The sequence below is a fragment of the Vanessa cardui genome, chromosome 2 (genome assembly GCF_905220365.1).
Source record: "Vanessa cardui chromosome 2, ilVanCard2.1, whole genome shotgun sequence".
In the NCBI taxonomy this organism is placed as follows: Eukaryota; Metazoa; Arthropoda; class Insecta; order Lepidoptera; family Nymphalidae; genus Vanessa; species Vanessa cardui.
The window spans coordinates 5395631-5412838 of NC_061124.1; the positions used below are offsets into that span (position 1 = coordinate 5395631).

Sequence of the window (17208 nt, forward strand, 5' to 3'; positions counted from 1 at the left end):
CCGCTCATCTCTTGTTCTACCACAAAACAGTATTACTTTATGTGGTAGTGTTCCGGTCTGATTTTAAAAGGTAAACTATTATATAATTCTTAGTCATATCAAAATATATTGAATCAGATATATTTAAATTAGTCAATATGTTTCCCGTGTATGGGAGTTATGATTCATAGCTTTGAGTGCCTTATTTTTATATATAGGTACTACCTGCATATTAAAAATACCGTTCTACTTGCCGATGACCATATATAAAAATTACAGATTTTGTACGCAGTGTTTTCATTAGTCTTTAAAAGAATTTTAAATGAATTGTTGTTTGCAAGGAATTTAACTCTTGACCTTCGTAGAATTACGTATCCAACGAATCGTACCTTCTCCAAACAAATTACTCCATTCTAAATAAGTCAGTAATCGCTAAGATAACGAAATGTTACTTCAAAATAGTTTAACCTAATGAGGTATTAATAATAACACTTCAGATTAATGCAGTAAGGTTCTTTAACCTCAAAACGATAACATTAAAGAATGTTATAATTATATTTACTAGTAAATGTGTAGCAATCTTTATTTACACTGGCCGACATCTGGTTCAGTAATGAAATTATGTCACCTGTTAGCATTTCGTAACGAATTATATAAACTTAGTACTAATTCAACACCTCTCGATCGAGGCAATCATTCATACAGGTACTTACTAATGAGTACTTGTACATACCCTCAGGCGTATGCGGGTCTTGTTTATGTATATTAGCAACCAATGAACAGATTTATTTGAAACGTAATTTAGATGACATAATACACGACTTTTCCATCCAAAATTTTTTTTTTATTTTTTTTTTATTCTCATTTTAAGAGCTTAGTCATTTAGGTCACTATGTTGCTCTGGTAGATTTCACAAAAAAATTATATCCTTACAAAAATTACGCGTATCGTGTTATCTTGTAACGCTGATTTATATTATGTTTACCTATATTATACATAATTCTCATCCAAAAGTTGTTTTGAATAATATTTAGCTAGCCTGGATTCATATCGAATAATCTCCTAAAAGTTTTGTTTTACTTTTAAACATAATTGATTTGTAATTCAACAGTTATCTAAAAACCTTTTATTTATTTCAATTTGTTTTGCCGATATGTATCCTAGTGATTGTTTGACAATTTTATTCGAATCGAAGATAACTAGAATCGGAAAGGTCACACTTTTTTTCTATTCCTCGAGTGAGTGAAGATTGACGAACAGAGGTAACGTTTAGTTTTGGATGAAATCCTGCCATATAAGTAGCCATCAACTATTACTCGAGCAGCGTTTTGTAATAAGCTTTTTCTATCCTCTTCAAGACCCTTTGCAAAGTAGTTGAACACTTTCGAGTGTTCACACTGTTTTTTTACTGTGTACTAATTTGTATGGTGAGTAAAAGATACCATATTGACGGTGTATATATGACAGTTTAATGTTTATTAGTTATAGTGATTAGCTTAACCACATTAACGATAATATTTATAAGATGTATATAATATTACATTACGGCGATTACGTAGTAAAGAACTTTAGATAGTGTCGAGATTTACGATCTTACTTCAAAATGATCCAAATGCATTTTAGATTACGATTACTATTGTCTTGACTAAGCTATCCTATTATCTGTTAGTACAGACCGATGGACCATAACAATAAAATAATGCACTGTTATAATTACTATTGTTAATGTAGTTATGTATATAATGTAGTTTTTTAATTTGAGTTCAAAGAATTAGCAATGTAAATTAATATTATGTTAAAATGTAAACAAAAAAAACCTGAGCATGTTTGTGCGAAGCGATTGTTTCCATACATTTTTTATGAGCTCAACTCGAATCCCACGTTTTTATTATAGGTAAGTTATATCTTTAACTTATTATCGAAGTTTACTTTGCTTTTGTGTGTAATAGGCACTGGATAAGTTCATATGTTATTACGTAAGGTTATTGTTTGATTATATTGATTCATCGGCCGTATAGTAATCTTATCAAGGAGGACCGCATCATTGTTGTCTGATAAAGAGGGGATGAGTAATAAGTGCTAATTAGGTACGGCCAGCGTTCCTCTGACGTGACTCATATTCGATCTAAACGATTGCCATCGACCCTGTTCCGGTGTGACTTCGACGTCGACGTATTCAAGACGAAACGGAAGCAAATATAATGTATGAACACCGTGTGAAAGGTTACCGCAGTGTAAACAAAGCCGTCATTAATTCAGCGCACTTTTTTGTTTCATAATCAATAGGTTGTGTGAAGCGTTCACATACGCATTCGGATTCTTCTATGGGGCTGTTTGGAGCGGCGGGGGAAATAGCCTCCTACTGCGACGGACGTGTCTAACACCGTTCTCGTTTAATGACTAAACAATTTGATTAAATGGGGAAGCACATGAACACTATAAGCCACGGTTGTGATGAGCAAACTGTGATTACATGTACGTATATTGAAATAAGTAATTAAATAGCTAGGCACGTATTTACGAAACATAAAATGTAACGTGTTAAGTGATTAAATTGCCTTTAAGATTTAAATTGAATTATTCATAATATAATCACCAATACGATACATAAGTATGAAACTAGAACGACAAATTTGATGTCGTAATGCGGCGTACATGAAATGACTAATGTTAATAAAAAAGTGACCTGTTGCCGGTTCTTAAGAAAAACTACGTCGTAGTAGTTTTGAGTAACGTATGAACATGTGTACCTTAAACAAAAGCATGTTAGTTATTTGACGTATAAACAGAACCGTGTAATTGTTACTGTCGAGGTGTGACATTGGCATTCAACTGAGACGCTAGATACCAATACCTAGATCGCAAGGTCATGATTCGTAATCACTAAACAACATCGATGCCGATATTATCCTCTGTGAACAGGTTAAACAAAAAGGCTTGGCTATTGGCACGCTTCATTCGAAGAATAGTAATATTTTAGAATACCATGATATATTCTCAAATAAAAGAGCTGAAGTGAATGGAAATGTGTCGTTTTATTACAATTTTATAGATATTTAACTAGGCATAAAGAACAGCTGTTTTGTGTTTGTTTATTGGCAAGTTCAATGCCAATGTTTATTTCGATGGTGGAAATGATAATTAAACGCTCAATGACTACGTAATTAGTCTCCTGTTTTTACCTGACACATAATATTCATGCCGTACATATTATATAGGTTGAAGGTTAAAATTGGATTATTATGTTTAATATATGTAGCCTTATTTTACAGTATTATCATAAACACGTGCTTGTTTTATTTTGAGTTAATTAAATATTAATTTGTTTTTCTTGTCGCGTTTTTCCTTTTAGTATTACAAAATAAATCATAATAAACTATCCGTGCTGTCTATTTTCCCTCTTTTTCCGGACACGGTGTAGCCGAGTTGCACCTTAATAGAAAGCGAGTTAGGTGGAAGTGGCAATCTATCACGTTGATACTCAATATCATATTAATATTCTAGTATAATTAGCGAAGGTAACTGGTGGCATTACACATGTCGGTAACCGCTTTGGGTGTGCTCAGCATACTGATGATGCTTCGGACGTTCTGTGAGCGCATTCCAAAGGTAGCGCCGGACGCTTAAACATTTCGTACTCGACCTTAAAGTAATGCTAACTATTGTTCAAGCTACATTAGACCCTAGCAACACACCTTAAAGTCTACATTCGAAATTATCTTCTAAGTTTTATTACTTTTATTTATAAATATTTCGAAAGTATTTTTTTTTATTATCGTTATGATATTTGCGACGACTATTCATTTTAAAATAAACCTCATTTAAAATTTTATTTCGTAATGTTGTAACCGTGTTCCATATTGATAATAATGTGTAATTATAATGTAGTTATAGTTATACTGCTTAATGAATTTTAAATGGAAATCTTGTAACGTCTAGGCGTTTAGAGCAAATGACATGTTCAGCGTAATGAAGTCCCCGGCGGACGGTTGAGGGGAAGGCGGTAACTTAATGGCTCTAGGAATAGCTACTGCATTAATATTCAGCCAAGTTAATGCACTTTTAGTCATACAGAACTCTTTTAGCGTTGTGGAAAATGCAGGCAGTTGTCACCAATCCAGTTCTCCCACGTCCAGTCGAGGCGCTCCCACAAAGTTGAAGTTGCCCTAACAGCGGGCCAACGAACTGAACGGCTTGATAACCCTTTGACGAATATACCTGATATAATCTTAAACATCACTTTATACTCAATTATAAGTATACTTGAATGTGTATTTCGTTTGATAGTGAAATTTGTCCTAGTATTGGACGGCCATGACCGCGAGCCTTACAAAATAAGTAGAATACAATGAGAAGCCTTTCAATCTTTATCGATTCGACTTGATGATCCGTGAACCTTAACGTGTAATTATGACAAAGCGAGGCCTCATTAGGACGGTTCTAAAAACAACGGTAAAGCCGATGTAATTAAATCGAACGCGTCGTTAACCGGTACCCTGCGTTGAGAGGAAGAAAGTATCACGAATATCAGACGTAAAGGATATTCATAACAATTGTAAGGATGGATGATTGCAAAGTCTATTTCCTCGTAGAAGTCAGACGGTCACTCAGGCTTAATCAAAAGCGACAATGCATTATATGCATGTCGTGTAGTGCTCCGTAATAGAATGACAATACTCGGACGGATATTATTTGATGTCAACCGTATTTTAGTATCGACTGTCGCAGCACGCAAAGCGCTGCCAGCAGGAATATAGCATGCATTCTTCGTTTTAAATCCCAATAGACCGATTGAAATGTTATTATCAAGTTATTATGATGTTATATATTGTTTCACTCGTGTTATATATTATAACAGTACCTAATAACTTCGTTGAGAAAATCTTGAAAATGTTGCTGTATTAATTAAGATTTCTTCCTATTATTTTCACATGATTTATACTCCGATATATAAAAGGGGCGGGTTTTCCATAGTACAGTTCTCCAGCGGAAACAAACGACTTATTCCAAAAAAGTGTATGGTCTTATATATTTATGCTATATAAAAATGTGAAGCCTTAGGGTGTGTAGTGCCTCTAGGATTACAAGGCTTTTAAATTTTCGAATATCTAAGCAGTATTAAGGTGGGTAAACATATAGTTTAATTTCGATAATCGTCAGCCACTCGGGAGATTGTAGACATGTAGGTAAATAATAACGACACCACAGGGGTTACATAAAAGCTAATATACTTTTAATTTTTTACATAAGTCTTGTACATTACGAAAATTTTCATTATGATAATTAAATAATTATAAATGTTAATTATGAATAAATATATACAGAAAGTAAAATGAATAAGTTAATTTATTTTAGGAGTAATATTTCATGCTCGCTTAGCGCGTCTTATTTCAGAAGCTCTTATTCACTGATGTTCTGGTTTAACGAGATTATTTTAGGATTTACAATGAAGGGATAATGCACAACGGCAAAATTTCAACCATGAATCATGCGTATCGGATGTCATGTATTTATCATGTTAAAGTAAACATTTTATGTAGATTACGTTGATATACTATCGTAATACATAATTATGTGAAACGTTAATTGAATTAGGACTAGTTAAGTAAATTTGCAAACATGTAATATATTTAGTACTTGTTTTATTCTATTTAATTATACTTTTAAAAGGGGAAATTCTCGTAACCAAACCAGCATGACATTTACTGACTTAAAAGTGTTTATATACCTTATTATTTTGAAAGCTTCGTTTACATTTTGGAACATCAGTAATAATCAATGATTCCTTTTTGTTCATAAGTTATATAGTAAGTTTATAGTTAAGAGTAATATATTGCGGATCAGCACATTAATCAGGATATGATACTTCGGTAAGCTAGGAGAAACGGAGGTGGGCATTTAAGTGTCGTTGTCCTCGGCAAACCTCTAGGCGAGTCAAGGGCGGTGTCTTATTGACGTAGTCGTCGCGTGCGCATCTTAGCACGCTATCTCCGTACACCCGATTATCCATGAAATATAACATGAACTTTGTTATATATACTCACGATGATATGTTCATATACATATGTGTGTGTTTATTTGAAAAGTATCTTAACAGATAGTCTCGTCTCCATACAACTCGATCAAACATCTACTATTATAAATAGGCAATGACAAATCTGTTCAGTACCATTTTCTTCGTCACACCAGTAGTAGTCATTATTGAGAATGGCTTTGGAATCTTCGTGCATACAATGAATTCGGTTTTTCTTTGTGTATTAACCACGTGAAAACTACACACAACAGACCGTATCAGCATGAAACGTTGACCAATCAACTCGGATTGTTCGTAGATGGTTCCCCTCTTTTTTAGACTAGCAAATCGATAAGATAGCAAAAGATATAGGAGAAAAATATATTAGAAACTGAAACACTTATGTATGTTTTCCTGTAATGAATATTATTGTCGAATTTCGACCGCTGAGCGGACACTAGTATAAACAGTAATGCGTAATAATTAGTGTTTACTTGGTATTTTTTAATTTATTCAGGATATATAAACTTAATTGTGTATAATTTAAACGTGTTATTTATTAAATAAAAACAGTTTCTCTTCAATTTTAATGCATTGAAATGTTTATTCCAAATCCATATTGACTTTGCTATTTGTTATTCTTGAAAGTAAAAATACGATTTAAATGTATTAAATAAGAGTATTAAATTCATTGAGTAATTTATGAAGTGAATACTATGAAAACTATGACTATGTATATAATCATCATTAACATTACATAGTATAAAACAAAGTAGTTTGCTGCTTTCTGTTCCTATGTATGCTTTAGATCTTTAAAATTAGACAACGTATTTTGATGCGGTTGTTTTTCAATATATTGATTGATTTGAGATGAATGTTTTTGTATATAACACATGTACAATACAGTAAAGAAACGAGAGAAAATCAGTAACATATTTAGTATCAGCATTGCAACTGTGCGAAGCTGGGAGGGTCGCTAGTTAGTAATATATAATTCTAAAAAACATATTCTCTTCATTTGTTTGATATGTATGTTATTAATATTACTCATCGGTAGTTCATATGTATGTGGACATAATAATGTACTAGGGCGAGTTATCAGTACTTCGTCAGTTCCTGATGACCGGGTATCGCGATCTACATCCTCCATTTTAATGATGACAACGCATGTACTAAAGATTATTTTTTACTTGTTCACAGGATCAATATGATAACTTAGCCGCCCACACGCATAAAGGAATTGAATTCTTAGACAAATATGGAAATTTCGTCAAGGAGAGGTGTGCGATAGAATTAGAATATGCAGGGAAACTCAGGTAATTTAAAACATTTATCTCTGCTTATTATCACGTATTTTATCCTATAATGCTAAAATTAGTTGAATTTAATGCATGTTATTATAAACTACTTACCCACTACCGGCCTTAATAATTAACGCTTTCGAGCGGATGCATATTTAAACATAGATTTATCTCTTTCTGTCATCAGTAATTTGACATTCGAAAGAAGAAGACAAAGTATCGTCTTAATAAGACCGCTTTAAAATGTTCATTATTAAGGGGGTTAAGTAATTATAGTTTTGAAATTGATAAAATAAACTTTATGACTCAATAATGCAATTCAATTTGTTTCTACGCGCTTCGGGAAGAGGAAAATGTTATGTTTTGATTGTATTATGAAAGTTATATTAGATGGGATGTTACGTACGCAAGAATATATTATAATAAGCTTACGCAAGGACAGACATCATATGATGGTTATTAGCAGGATGTCATCCGAACCCGTCAAGCCAGTTTTGTATGTAAATTGGTAGAATGTTCACTTTCACTACACCATTTTAAAATATTTACCGCATAAATATCATCGAGTTGATGTATAATCGAAAAATTATACATTTCACGACGCCGCAGAGAATGTATACGTTTTTATTTATTTAAAATATTTTATTCATCGAGTTCTTGGTTTTCTAATCACCAAATTATCATTTTTAAACCTTATAATAATTCACCCACCACGATATTACTAGCCTCGTGTAACTGATTAAAGTGGGAATTAAAAGGAAGTTATATCTAATTAACTGCATCGTTGCTCCTGTGTCTGGCTGATAAATCTTAAACATATATTGAGGTGTGGGGTTCAATAAAAAGTGATTGGAATTTCCTGTCAAGGCATTCTCAGTAACATGCTAGAGTTAAAAGTTCGAAGCTGGCAAGCTTGCAACACATCCGTAACTCTTTCCGGTTGAGTCGGATTAGCTGTTTAATCAGACCAAGAGAGAGATGTGCATTTCATTGCGTTCACACTATTAAAACAACAACATGTATGTACAATGCTTGCTGGGCAAAGGTATCTTTTTCCCTTGTGAAGTTCTGGATTTTATTTCATCACGTTTATCCGCGTTTTCCATCATCCCTGAGCTCGAGCTGAATTACATACGCATCGGTGCATTTGATCCCGCAAGCGGTTAAGATTCACGTGTATTCACTTGCCCACCTCATAAAAGCCGTGGTCTAAACCGGTCAGTGGGACATAATATTTAACGACATCACTAAAGAGGTTTTACTATTTGTGATCTTTTTTTTTTACAGGAGGCTAGTCAAGAATTATCAACCCAAAAGAAAAGAAGAGGATGAATACCAGTTAGTACATCTGTTTATTATATATGCCATCTCCGTTAACATGTATTTTATTAGCATTTAATATGAACTCGTTACAGTCATTTATATTCTCGATCATTCTTTACGACTGCATACATATTTTATAGACGGTCTTCCTTATTACATATCGTAAGGATACTGATATCTTATTGTATATGTGTATATCTGTAGTTTTACCGCTCGATCACAATTCTGCATATATTAAACGCCGTGTATAAATTCTTAATTGGACATAACTTATATAAGTAATATGAAATATGTAAATATTCTTAGGTTTGTTAATTATTGAAATCTGTTTCCGTTTTATGATTTGAAAGTTAATAGTGTAATTAATAAGGCTGTCTTTGGCATACACGCGATATATAAAAATATGTTTTTCAAATCTAAAATGCAAAGTTGTATGTCAGCTTAATATTCAGTAACAACAACAAATGAACTTTATAATGTTATGTTAGAAGACAACAAGACAATTTTTTAATTATGTATTTTATTTAAATATGTAATACTTTCACAGGTACACAGCCTGCAAAGCGTTCAGACAGCTCCTTCAGGAGTTGGGGGACTTTGCGGGTCAACGAGAGGTTGTGGCGGAAAATTTACAGTCCAATGTCGTTCGTGAGTTGCATTTGCTTGCCAAGGAGCTACGTGAGGAGAGAAAGGTGAGATTTGCTTTCGTAATCTCGAAATCTATAAAGAATTCCGATACGTGCATAAATTATGCAATTATTGTAATCGATGTTGTATAGTCCCCTTTTAGCTATATAACAAAATGCTTTCGAATTTGTTCCACGGAACCTTAGAAATGTTGATGAAGCGCTTGATTTGAGCGAATCACAGTCGGACGAGTTATAGCCAACATCCTATCACATCTTAGTCATATCCTCTTTTCGTAGTACAATAGAACTTTGTCCTTTTAAAAGAATACAAAGATACTTTATTATAGAAGCGAAATAACTATGGACTTTATTTAAAGCGCAGTGCTTTAGTATGAACGCTGAACTCACGAAATGTCCTATTGTGTGTTCCGCAGACTCGTCGAGTTTAATTAGTTATTCTTATTTCGACACCAGCAGTAAACATTACGCTAGCTCTAGTTGAGACAATATCGTTTGAAATAACAAAATGTTCGTAGAAATTTGAATGCTATCTATATTATTGAGTATATTGTTATAATATCATTGTTCTTCTTTAATATTTAAAATGAGTAATTCTTAGTATATTTGTGTCTCAATTTGACTTACATTTTGTTTAGATAAGGGTTAGCTTTTGAGTTCATAGATAAACTATAGCTGAGGTACGGTCGCTCAGGTACTTCGTATATAAAGGCAGGATAGCTATGACGTCACGTTTTGACTAAGGATCTGTTACAATACGTGCAGTTAGTTTTGTATGAAGAACCGTATTCGATTTTCAAATGTATCTGTCATCTTGTTGTCTTCACCGTTCCTCCGCAGTGTGTGACGAAATTTATGCACGTTTTCAATCGTACATCATATTACTTGTAGTTGTTTTGTTATATTGGGTTTTGTTTGCGGTTTAGTTGTATTTACCGAGAAACTGTATACAAGTGTCGATTTGTATGCGTTTATTTCTTTTAAACTGTAAGTTTCTGAGTACCCATCTTTCATAAAAAAATGTTTATTTTCTGTTTGGTCATGTTATATAATTGACTCTTACATTTTATATATTTCCGAGAAAATATAATTTATTTAATCCGATATTCAAAAGAAACTAATTATGTAACTATAAAAGTATGATTTGAATAAAAAAAAAAAAAAAAAAAACAAATTCGTGACTGAAAACTAAGCTATTATCTAAATATTAAAATAGTTTTGAATCTGTCGTTGTATTATTTGTTTTAATAATATAGATACTCTTTTGACTTCGATTATAGTAGAATACAATTGTTTAATATAATTTTCAGCAACATTTAAACGAAGGCGCGAAACAGATGGCAGTGTTGAGTACGGCGGTGGGCGCGCTGGAGCGAGCGCGGAGGTCGTACGAGCGCGCCGCGCGCGAATCGGAGCGGGCGCTCGACGCCTTCCAGAAGGCAGATGCAGATTTTAATCTCAGGTAATAAATACATTTGAGTTGAGATGGCCCAGTGGTTAGAACGCGTGCATCTTAAGCGATGAATGCGGGTTCAAACCCAGGCAAGCACCACTATATATATGTGCTTAATTGTGTTTATAATTCATCTCGTGCTCGGCGGTGAAGGAAAACATCGCGAGGAAACCTGCATGTGTCAAATTTCATCGAAATTCTGTCACATGTGCATTCCACCAACCCGCATTGGAACAGCGTGGTGGAATATGTTCCAATCACTCTCCTTAATGGAAGAGGAGGCCTTATCTCAGCAGTGGGAAATTTACAGGCTGTTACTTTACTTTTTTTTTAATAAATAAATTTACAGTACGATTACCGTAAAGGCGCTAATACCGGGCAAAGGTATCCCAACCAAGAATAAGTCTGTTGCAGTGCATTATTTTGGTTTATTTTGTGGCCTGTTTAAAACATTCGACTCAAAATAGTTTCCGAAATATTTTTCCATTCATTTATGAATAATAAAAATATAGTATACTGAAATTGTATCTGATTCTCTCCCTAAGCAATGATTTCTGCATAATTAATCGAGACTTTAAAAAAATGGTTCGACATGAGACTAACATAACTGTATTTTTAAATGTTGAAAAAGAATAACAACTGACAATTTACTTTACCAGCCGCTGGTACCTTCACTTAATATAGCTTTTAAATGACGGTACAAAGGTGTCTGTGAAATCCTACTTAAATAAGTATATTTTGATTGATTGTTTGATATAAAGATGTTTCATTGTATGTTTGATGTTCATATGTGTAAAACTAACTTTAGGATATATCTTATATCAGTAACATGGTTGTCCCACGAAGTGACTCATTAGCTCATTCGCCTCCTTTCATCTATGTATAAAAAAAAACGCAGCGACGCTGCAAAATTAATATTCTTTAAATAAAACGCGCCGCTAGGGAGTCGTCGAGTGCACTCAAGGCTTTCCGGAGGGTAGATGCCTATTTTTAATCTCAATCAAGTTTCTTTGCATAGTTTTTATTTTAATGAACATATATGTCCCGCGTACGTCCCGTGTTTGTCCCGCGAGGATCACCTTAATATCTTATGACACTGGACAATGCCTCACTGTCCTGCTTACTTCGTCCTTCGCACTCGTCTTAAGTAGCTAGGTGGACTACCTAGCCTTTTGTCTCTAGTTAGACTTTCTTAACACCGGACTTTCTTTTCTTTATGTCGTTTGTAACAGGATACGTACATTTATTTGGTCATTATATTCAATGTTTGTTAAATAAGAGTAACTGAGTTTCATAACGGGTTTTCCCGGAGTATCTATTTTTCATGTCGGCGGTATCTTAGCATCAAATTTATTTATGTAGAATGACGGTACAAGTGATTCTACCGATTTGAATAAAGTATAACTTTGGTTTATTTTCTCTTTTTTTCTATACATATATTAATATTATTATTCTTAAAGCCATTTCTCATGCCTCGAGTTACATAATAATGGACCTTTTTCGGAAAAAGCCACGGTCAAAATTTAAGTGAAAGTTGAATATATGGTCGCTTAAACATATCGGAATTAATGATAAAAATCAATACATAAACCAGTTATTTCATTGTAAATTTATTCATATTAAAGTAAGAAATAAAATGTTGAAATAATATGATCAATTCAATTGTTTCGAACAAAGGCCAATTTAGTTTTATACTGTTATTTAATTAAAAGAAACGAACTATTAAAACGATTTAAAGATAAAGTTACAAAAAGGTGCAAAGAACATGACGTCACAGTTCAAGAGCGCAGTAAATTGTGCAAAATATGAGCAGCTACTTTCCCATCGCCATCAGATACATTGAAGTCGGCTATGCGATGTTTTTTTGTTTTTTATATTATTATTTCGAATTTCGAATATTGATTACAATTGGATATTGGAAGATATACAGATGGACGGTATTGATAGTTTTTTTTGTATAATTAGAACAAGAAGTAAAAGTTTTTTGTTTTCGACTAGTACATTTTGTTTAATTATTCTTCGTAAGAAGGTTTAGTACGACACAAGTTAGATGTCGCATCGGCAAAATTCGTAAAACCGATCACATCCGAATTGAGTACGCTATACCAAATTATCAATATTTATTTCTCATGCGAATATGATCTTTGCACAAACGTAATAACTTGTAATATCATATGACCTAATATATTCGTCAATTGACACATCGATTTACTTGCACTTGCTTTCTCTGACGCGAGAATCTATAGCGACGAATAGCGTCGAATGGCGCGATAGGAGGCTATTTCTATTGGTTGTGTAAATCGGCAGTAATCGGTTTTATTTTCATTCCATTGCATTTTCCGATGCTACATCTAAGTTGTGTCGCATTATACGGAAAACAAACGAAAAAGAGTTTTATTAAATAATTACAAAGAAAAATACATTTTTATTTATAAAGAAGATTTGAACAGATTCATCATTTTAATATAGCTTGTAATTCATTCTGTACTCGTTGCAGTCGAGCGGAGGTTGAGAAACAAAAGACTAACATGAAGCTACGAAGCCAGGCGTGCGAAGACGCGAAGCAGGAATACATGGACCAGCTCCGGAAGACGAACGAGGCGCAAAGGCAGCACTACGAGCAGAGACTACCGCACGTTTTCAAACAGTTACAGGTATGTTACACAACAAATGGACACTTATAAAGTCACTAGTTGTTACACGCGGTTTCGCTCGCGTTTAGCCAAAAAAAGTAGCGTATAGGTACTCCTTATTAGGAGTTAAAGTTTGCTTCATAAATTTTGTCTTAAATTTTCGCGATTACACATTGAAATAAAACTAGCTATAACGGATTTGAATCGCGTATATTAATTATTTTTAACATCCCGACGTTTCGAGCACTTTACAGCGTTCGTGGTCACGGGTAAACTGTCTACCCGTTTTATTTTTACTACTAGTTTTATTTCATAAATTTTTTCATCAACTTCGGTTCGTAGGTTTGGTAGTAGTAAGAGCGACACATATACAGACAGACAAAGTTACTTTCACATTTATTATATTTGTATAGAAGTATAGGTAACTTAATATTTATTTTTAAATAATTTATATATTTGTGTTTGTTTTTTAACAATGTGATATTTAATTTGTACAGAAATATTTCACTTATGAGAGATTAATTTCACGAGAAAAAACGATTGGGAAATGTGCTCGGATAACATGCAACATTTACGCTAAAAATCTCCCCGTTTAATTTTTTATAATTCCCAAGTGACATAAGTATTTGTCGCCAGACACCTTCAAATTAAAATGTCACCCCATGTTTGAAAACCAGCGAAGCGATTAGTTGAGAGTTTGAGCTTCAGCACTATATATAGTTCTATGTTTCCGTATGTACTTTACGTATTACTTTACGTATTACTACCACCCACTCATCAGATATTCTACCGCTAAACAACAGTACGCAGTATTGTTGTGTTCCGGTTTGAAGGCTGAGTAAGCCAGTGTAACTACAGGCACAAGGGACATAGCATCTTAGTTCCCAAGGTTGGTGGCGCATTGACGATGTAAGGAATAGTTAATATTTTTTACAGCGTCATTGTCTATGGTTGATGGTGACCACTTACCATCAGGTGGCCCATATGCTCGTCCGCAAACCTTAAAAAACCATAAAAAAAAGTATATGTTACGAAATAAGCGAATAAGAGACTAATATTGCATAAAATATTTGTTATTCCATTCGAACGGCCTATTTGGCTCGAACCATAAGCTTACATAACAATGTTTAATAATAGGAAGTAATTTAAACTTTGACACGATTCTGTGAAATGTCTCTGAGGCGCCTACAGCTTGCACTCTGGCGCTCAGCCAACTGGGTCACTTGTAGGGTTACCATAGAAATATAAAAATAAAATCTTGACGGAAACACTTAAGTCCTTGCTATATACGCGCCAAAATTGGCGACACATAACCTAATTCAGAATTATATTTTGTACAATTTGCCTTGATGAAACATTCTTGAAATTTAAATTCGATGACATTGCAAATAATTAATGTATGTTCCATCTTCAATTATTAATGGCTACTAATTTAGGCTATGCCAAGTTTTTAAATAAATAATTTTGTTAGCTTGCCAGCAACAGAGATCAGTTCTAAGGCTTCGGTGGCATTGCATTTTACGAACTTTAATATATATAACTGTTACTATTGTGAAATATCAAAAGAGCTTACAAGTATAATAATTTTAAAATTTGAATCAACTAATCCTGCACTGGATCAGTGGTCGAGTAAATACTTTTTGGTTTATGTATATTTAAAAACAAATGAAATGTTGTTTAATTACAGGACTTAGATGAAAAAAGAATAAAGAATATAAAAAACTTCATGTTAAGTTCAGTGGACGTCGAAAGGAAGGTCTTCCCAATCATAATGCAGTGCCTTGATGGAATGGAGCAAGCGGCCAAGAGTATTAATGAGAAAGAGGTGCGTAATAATTAATTTTATCTACTCCTTTGTTAAACGATCTTTTTTCCATTTGTCAAGAACAAAGTCTTTTGTTTCAATTGTAACTCATACGAGTGGATAATTGAAATTTTTATTTGTAGTAAAATTATAATTACAAAAGTGGGTATATGTTTAAACTCAATATCCCACAACGCACACAAATTAAGCACATGAATACTTAGTGGTGCTTGCCTCGGTATGGACCCGCAATCAGCGGTTAAGATGTACGCGTTCTAACTACTGGGCCATTACGACCCAATTGTATATTACTATTTTTTTAAGTACGCAATGAAGCAATGCAAATATTAACTCTGGATTTCAACATCATAATACAGAATATTTTATCCAATAGGCTATTTGACAATGTGAAAAATGAATTGTGAATTATTGTAATCAGTGTATATTATGAGTTTAAAAATGGTTATTTACTAACGAAAGTTGAAAATAATATTTAATTTATTCAAAAATCCATAAATAAAAATGCATTTTTTCAAACGTTTGTCACGTGACACAAAACGCTCCTGATTGGCCGGGCAATTTCGGCAAATGTGTACTAGAAATAATAAAAACAACTTTTACTGGGTTCCTTAACTTCTACTAAATAATATAAAATAGATTTTAAAAACCAGTCAAATAGCCTATAGTCTCTCATATTTTCTCGGCCGATTTCAACTTAAAAAGTCACAGTTGTAACTCGTGTAGCAATAATTGGTATCGATTTCAGGATACGCAACTCGTAATAGAAAGGTATAAATCTGGCTTCGTGCCGCCCGACGACTTCCGCTTCGAGCCGGCCACGGGCGCCGACGCCACGGACTCGGCGGCCGCGCCGCACCCGCACAACCACCTCACGGCCGCGCGCGGCACCGTCTCCGGCAACCGCATCAAGAAGCGTGGCGGCCTGCTCTCCATATTCAGCTCCAATAAGGTGAGACTTTTTAAATTTGCCGGATTATATACGACGAGTTGATGTTTTAATGAGTACAACTTTTTATTGACAGTCATTTTTTTTTTTTTCTTGTTCTATTTATTATGTATTTTGAATGTAGTAGTACGAATGATATAGTTATTTTTTATCTATGAGAATTAGAATTGTGTATTTGAATGATAATCGATTTTTTAAACCATGACATATATAAAATGTATAGAAATATGCGCAATTTGTTTGTGGCGTCACAATTTCTGATTAAAATATCGCGAATAAGCTGTTTGTTACAATTTATAACCTAAAAATATATAACCTATAAGATAACCTCGAAAACTGTTTTTTATATTACCATATTGGATTGAACAAAATCAATAAAGTGTGGTAACATTTTTATTATTTCATACAGAAAAATCATTCAAATACCCAATTGTAGATCTGTACGTATAATATGTTTGACATAAGTCCAAGTTTTATATTGGAAGCTGGCCGGCTGAGCGTTGCGAGCTTAAGTGCTTCGAAGATATATATATGTTTACATGCATGTGTTGGGAATATGTTCGGTATATTTAGTAAATATATTATCGTTTATTTATTATTATGTTTATTTGTTTACTATGTTTTGGAGGTACTAATATATTTTTTATCTGTTATCCCTCGATCCCCTACCTAACTCGGGTTCATAACATCCATTCATATTATGGCTGGCGGCGGCCGTCTGTAACATGGAAAAAAGTAAGTCGAACCGCTGTGGTGGGGACGTAAGTCTTGCATGCTACCACGCTTCATTTGATATTATTGTTTATTTTTTTTTTTATTAAAAATTAAATAATTCTGTTAACAACACGAATTTTAACACTAAAATTATTTTTATTTTCTATTTATCTTTGTTTCCGTCGTGTGATGCGCTCGTTTGTAAATCGTGTGTTTTCCAAATTATTCTAAATTTAAAAAATGTTTTTTATCGTTTACTAAACGTAATTTTACTAATATATATGTTATTTTCTAAATTGAACTTTTGGTATTGTTTTCTTGTTAGAAACTCAGATGAGTGGTGATTGTTTTTTTGTGTCGACTCTAACCATTCT

General features: G+C 33.5%; 1 protein-coding gene across 1 annotated transcript in view; it reads left to right on the plus strand.

The window, feature by feature from the left end:
• LOC124537307 (formin-binding protein 1-like) overlaps positions 1-17208 on the plus strand; it is a 46688-nt gene that overhangs the window by 21083 nt on the left and 8397 nt on the right. The window contains exons 2-8 of the mRNA XM_047114114.1: positions 7193-7308; positions 8581-8631; positions 9164-9308; positions 10574-10725; positions 13214-13370; positions 15037-15174; positions 15920-16123. Of these exons, the coding sequence (XP_046970070.1) occupies positions 7193-7308; positions 8581-8631; positions 9164-9308; positions 10574-10725; positions 13214-13370; positions 15037-15174; positions 15920-16123 (963 nt within the window). The remainder of the gene's footprint in view (positions 1-7192; positions 7309-8580; positions 8632-9163; positions 9309-10573; positions 10726-13213; positions 13371-15036; positions 15175-15919; positions 16124-17208) is intronic.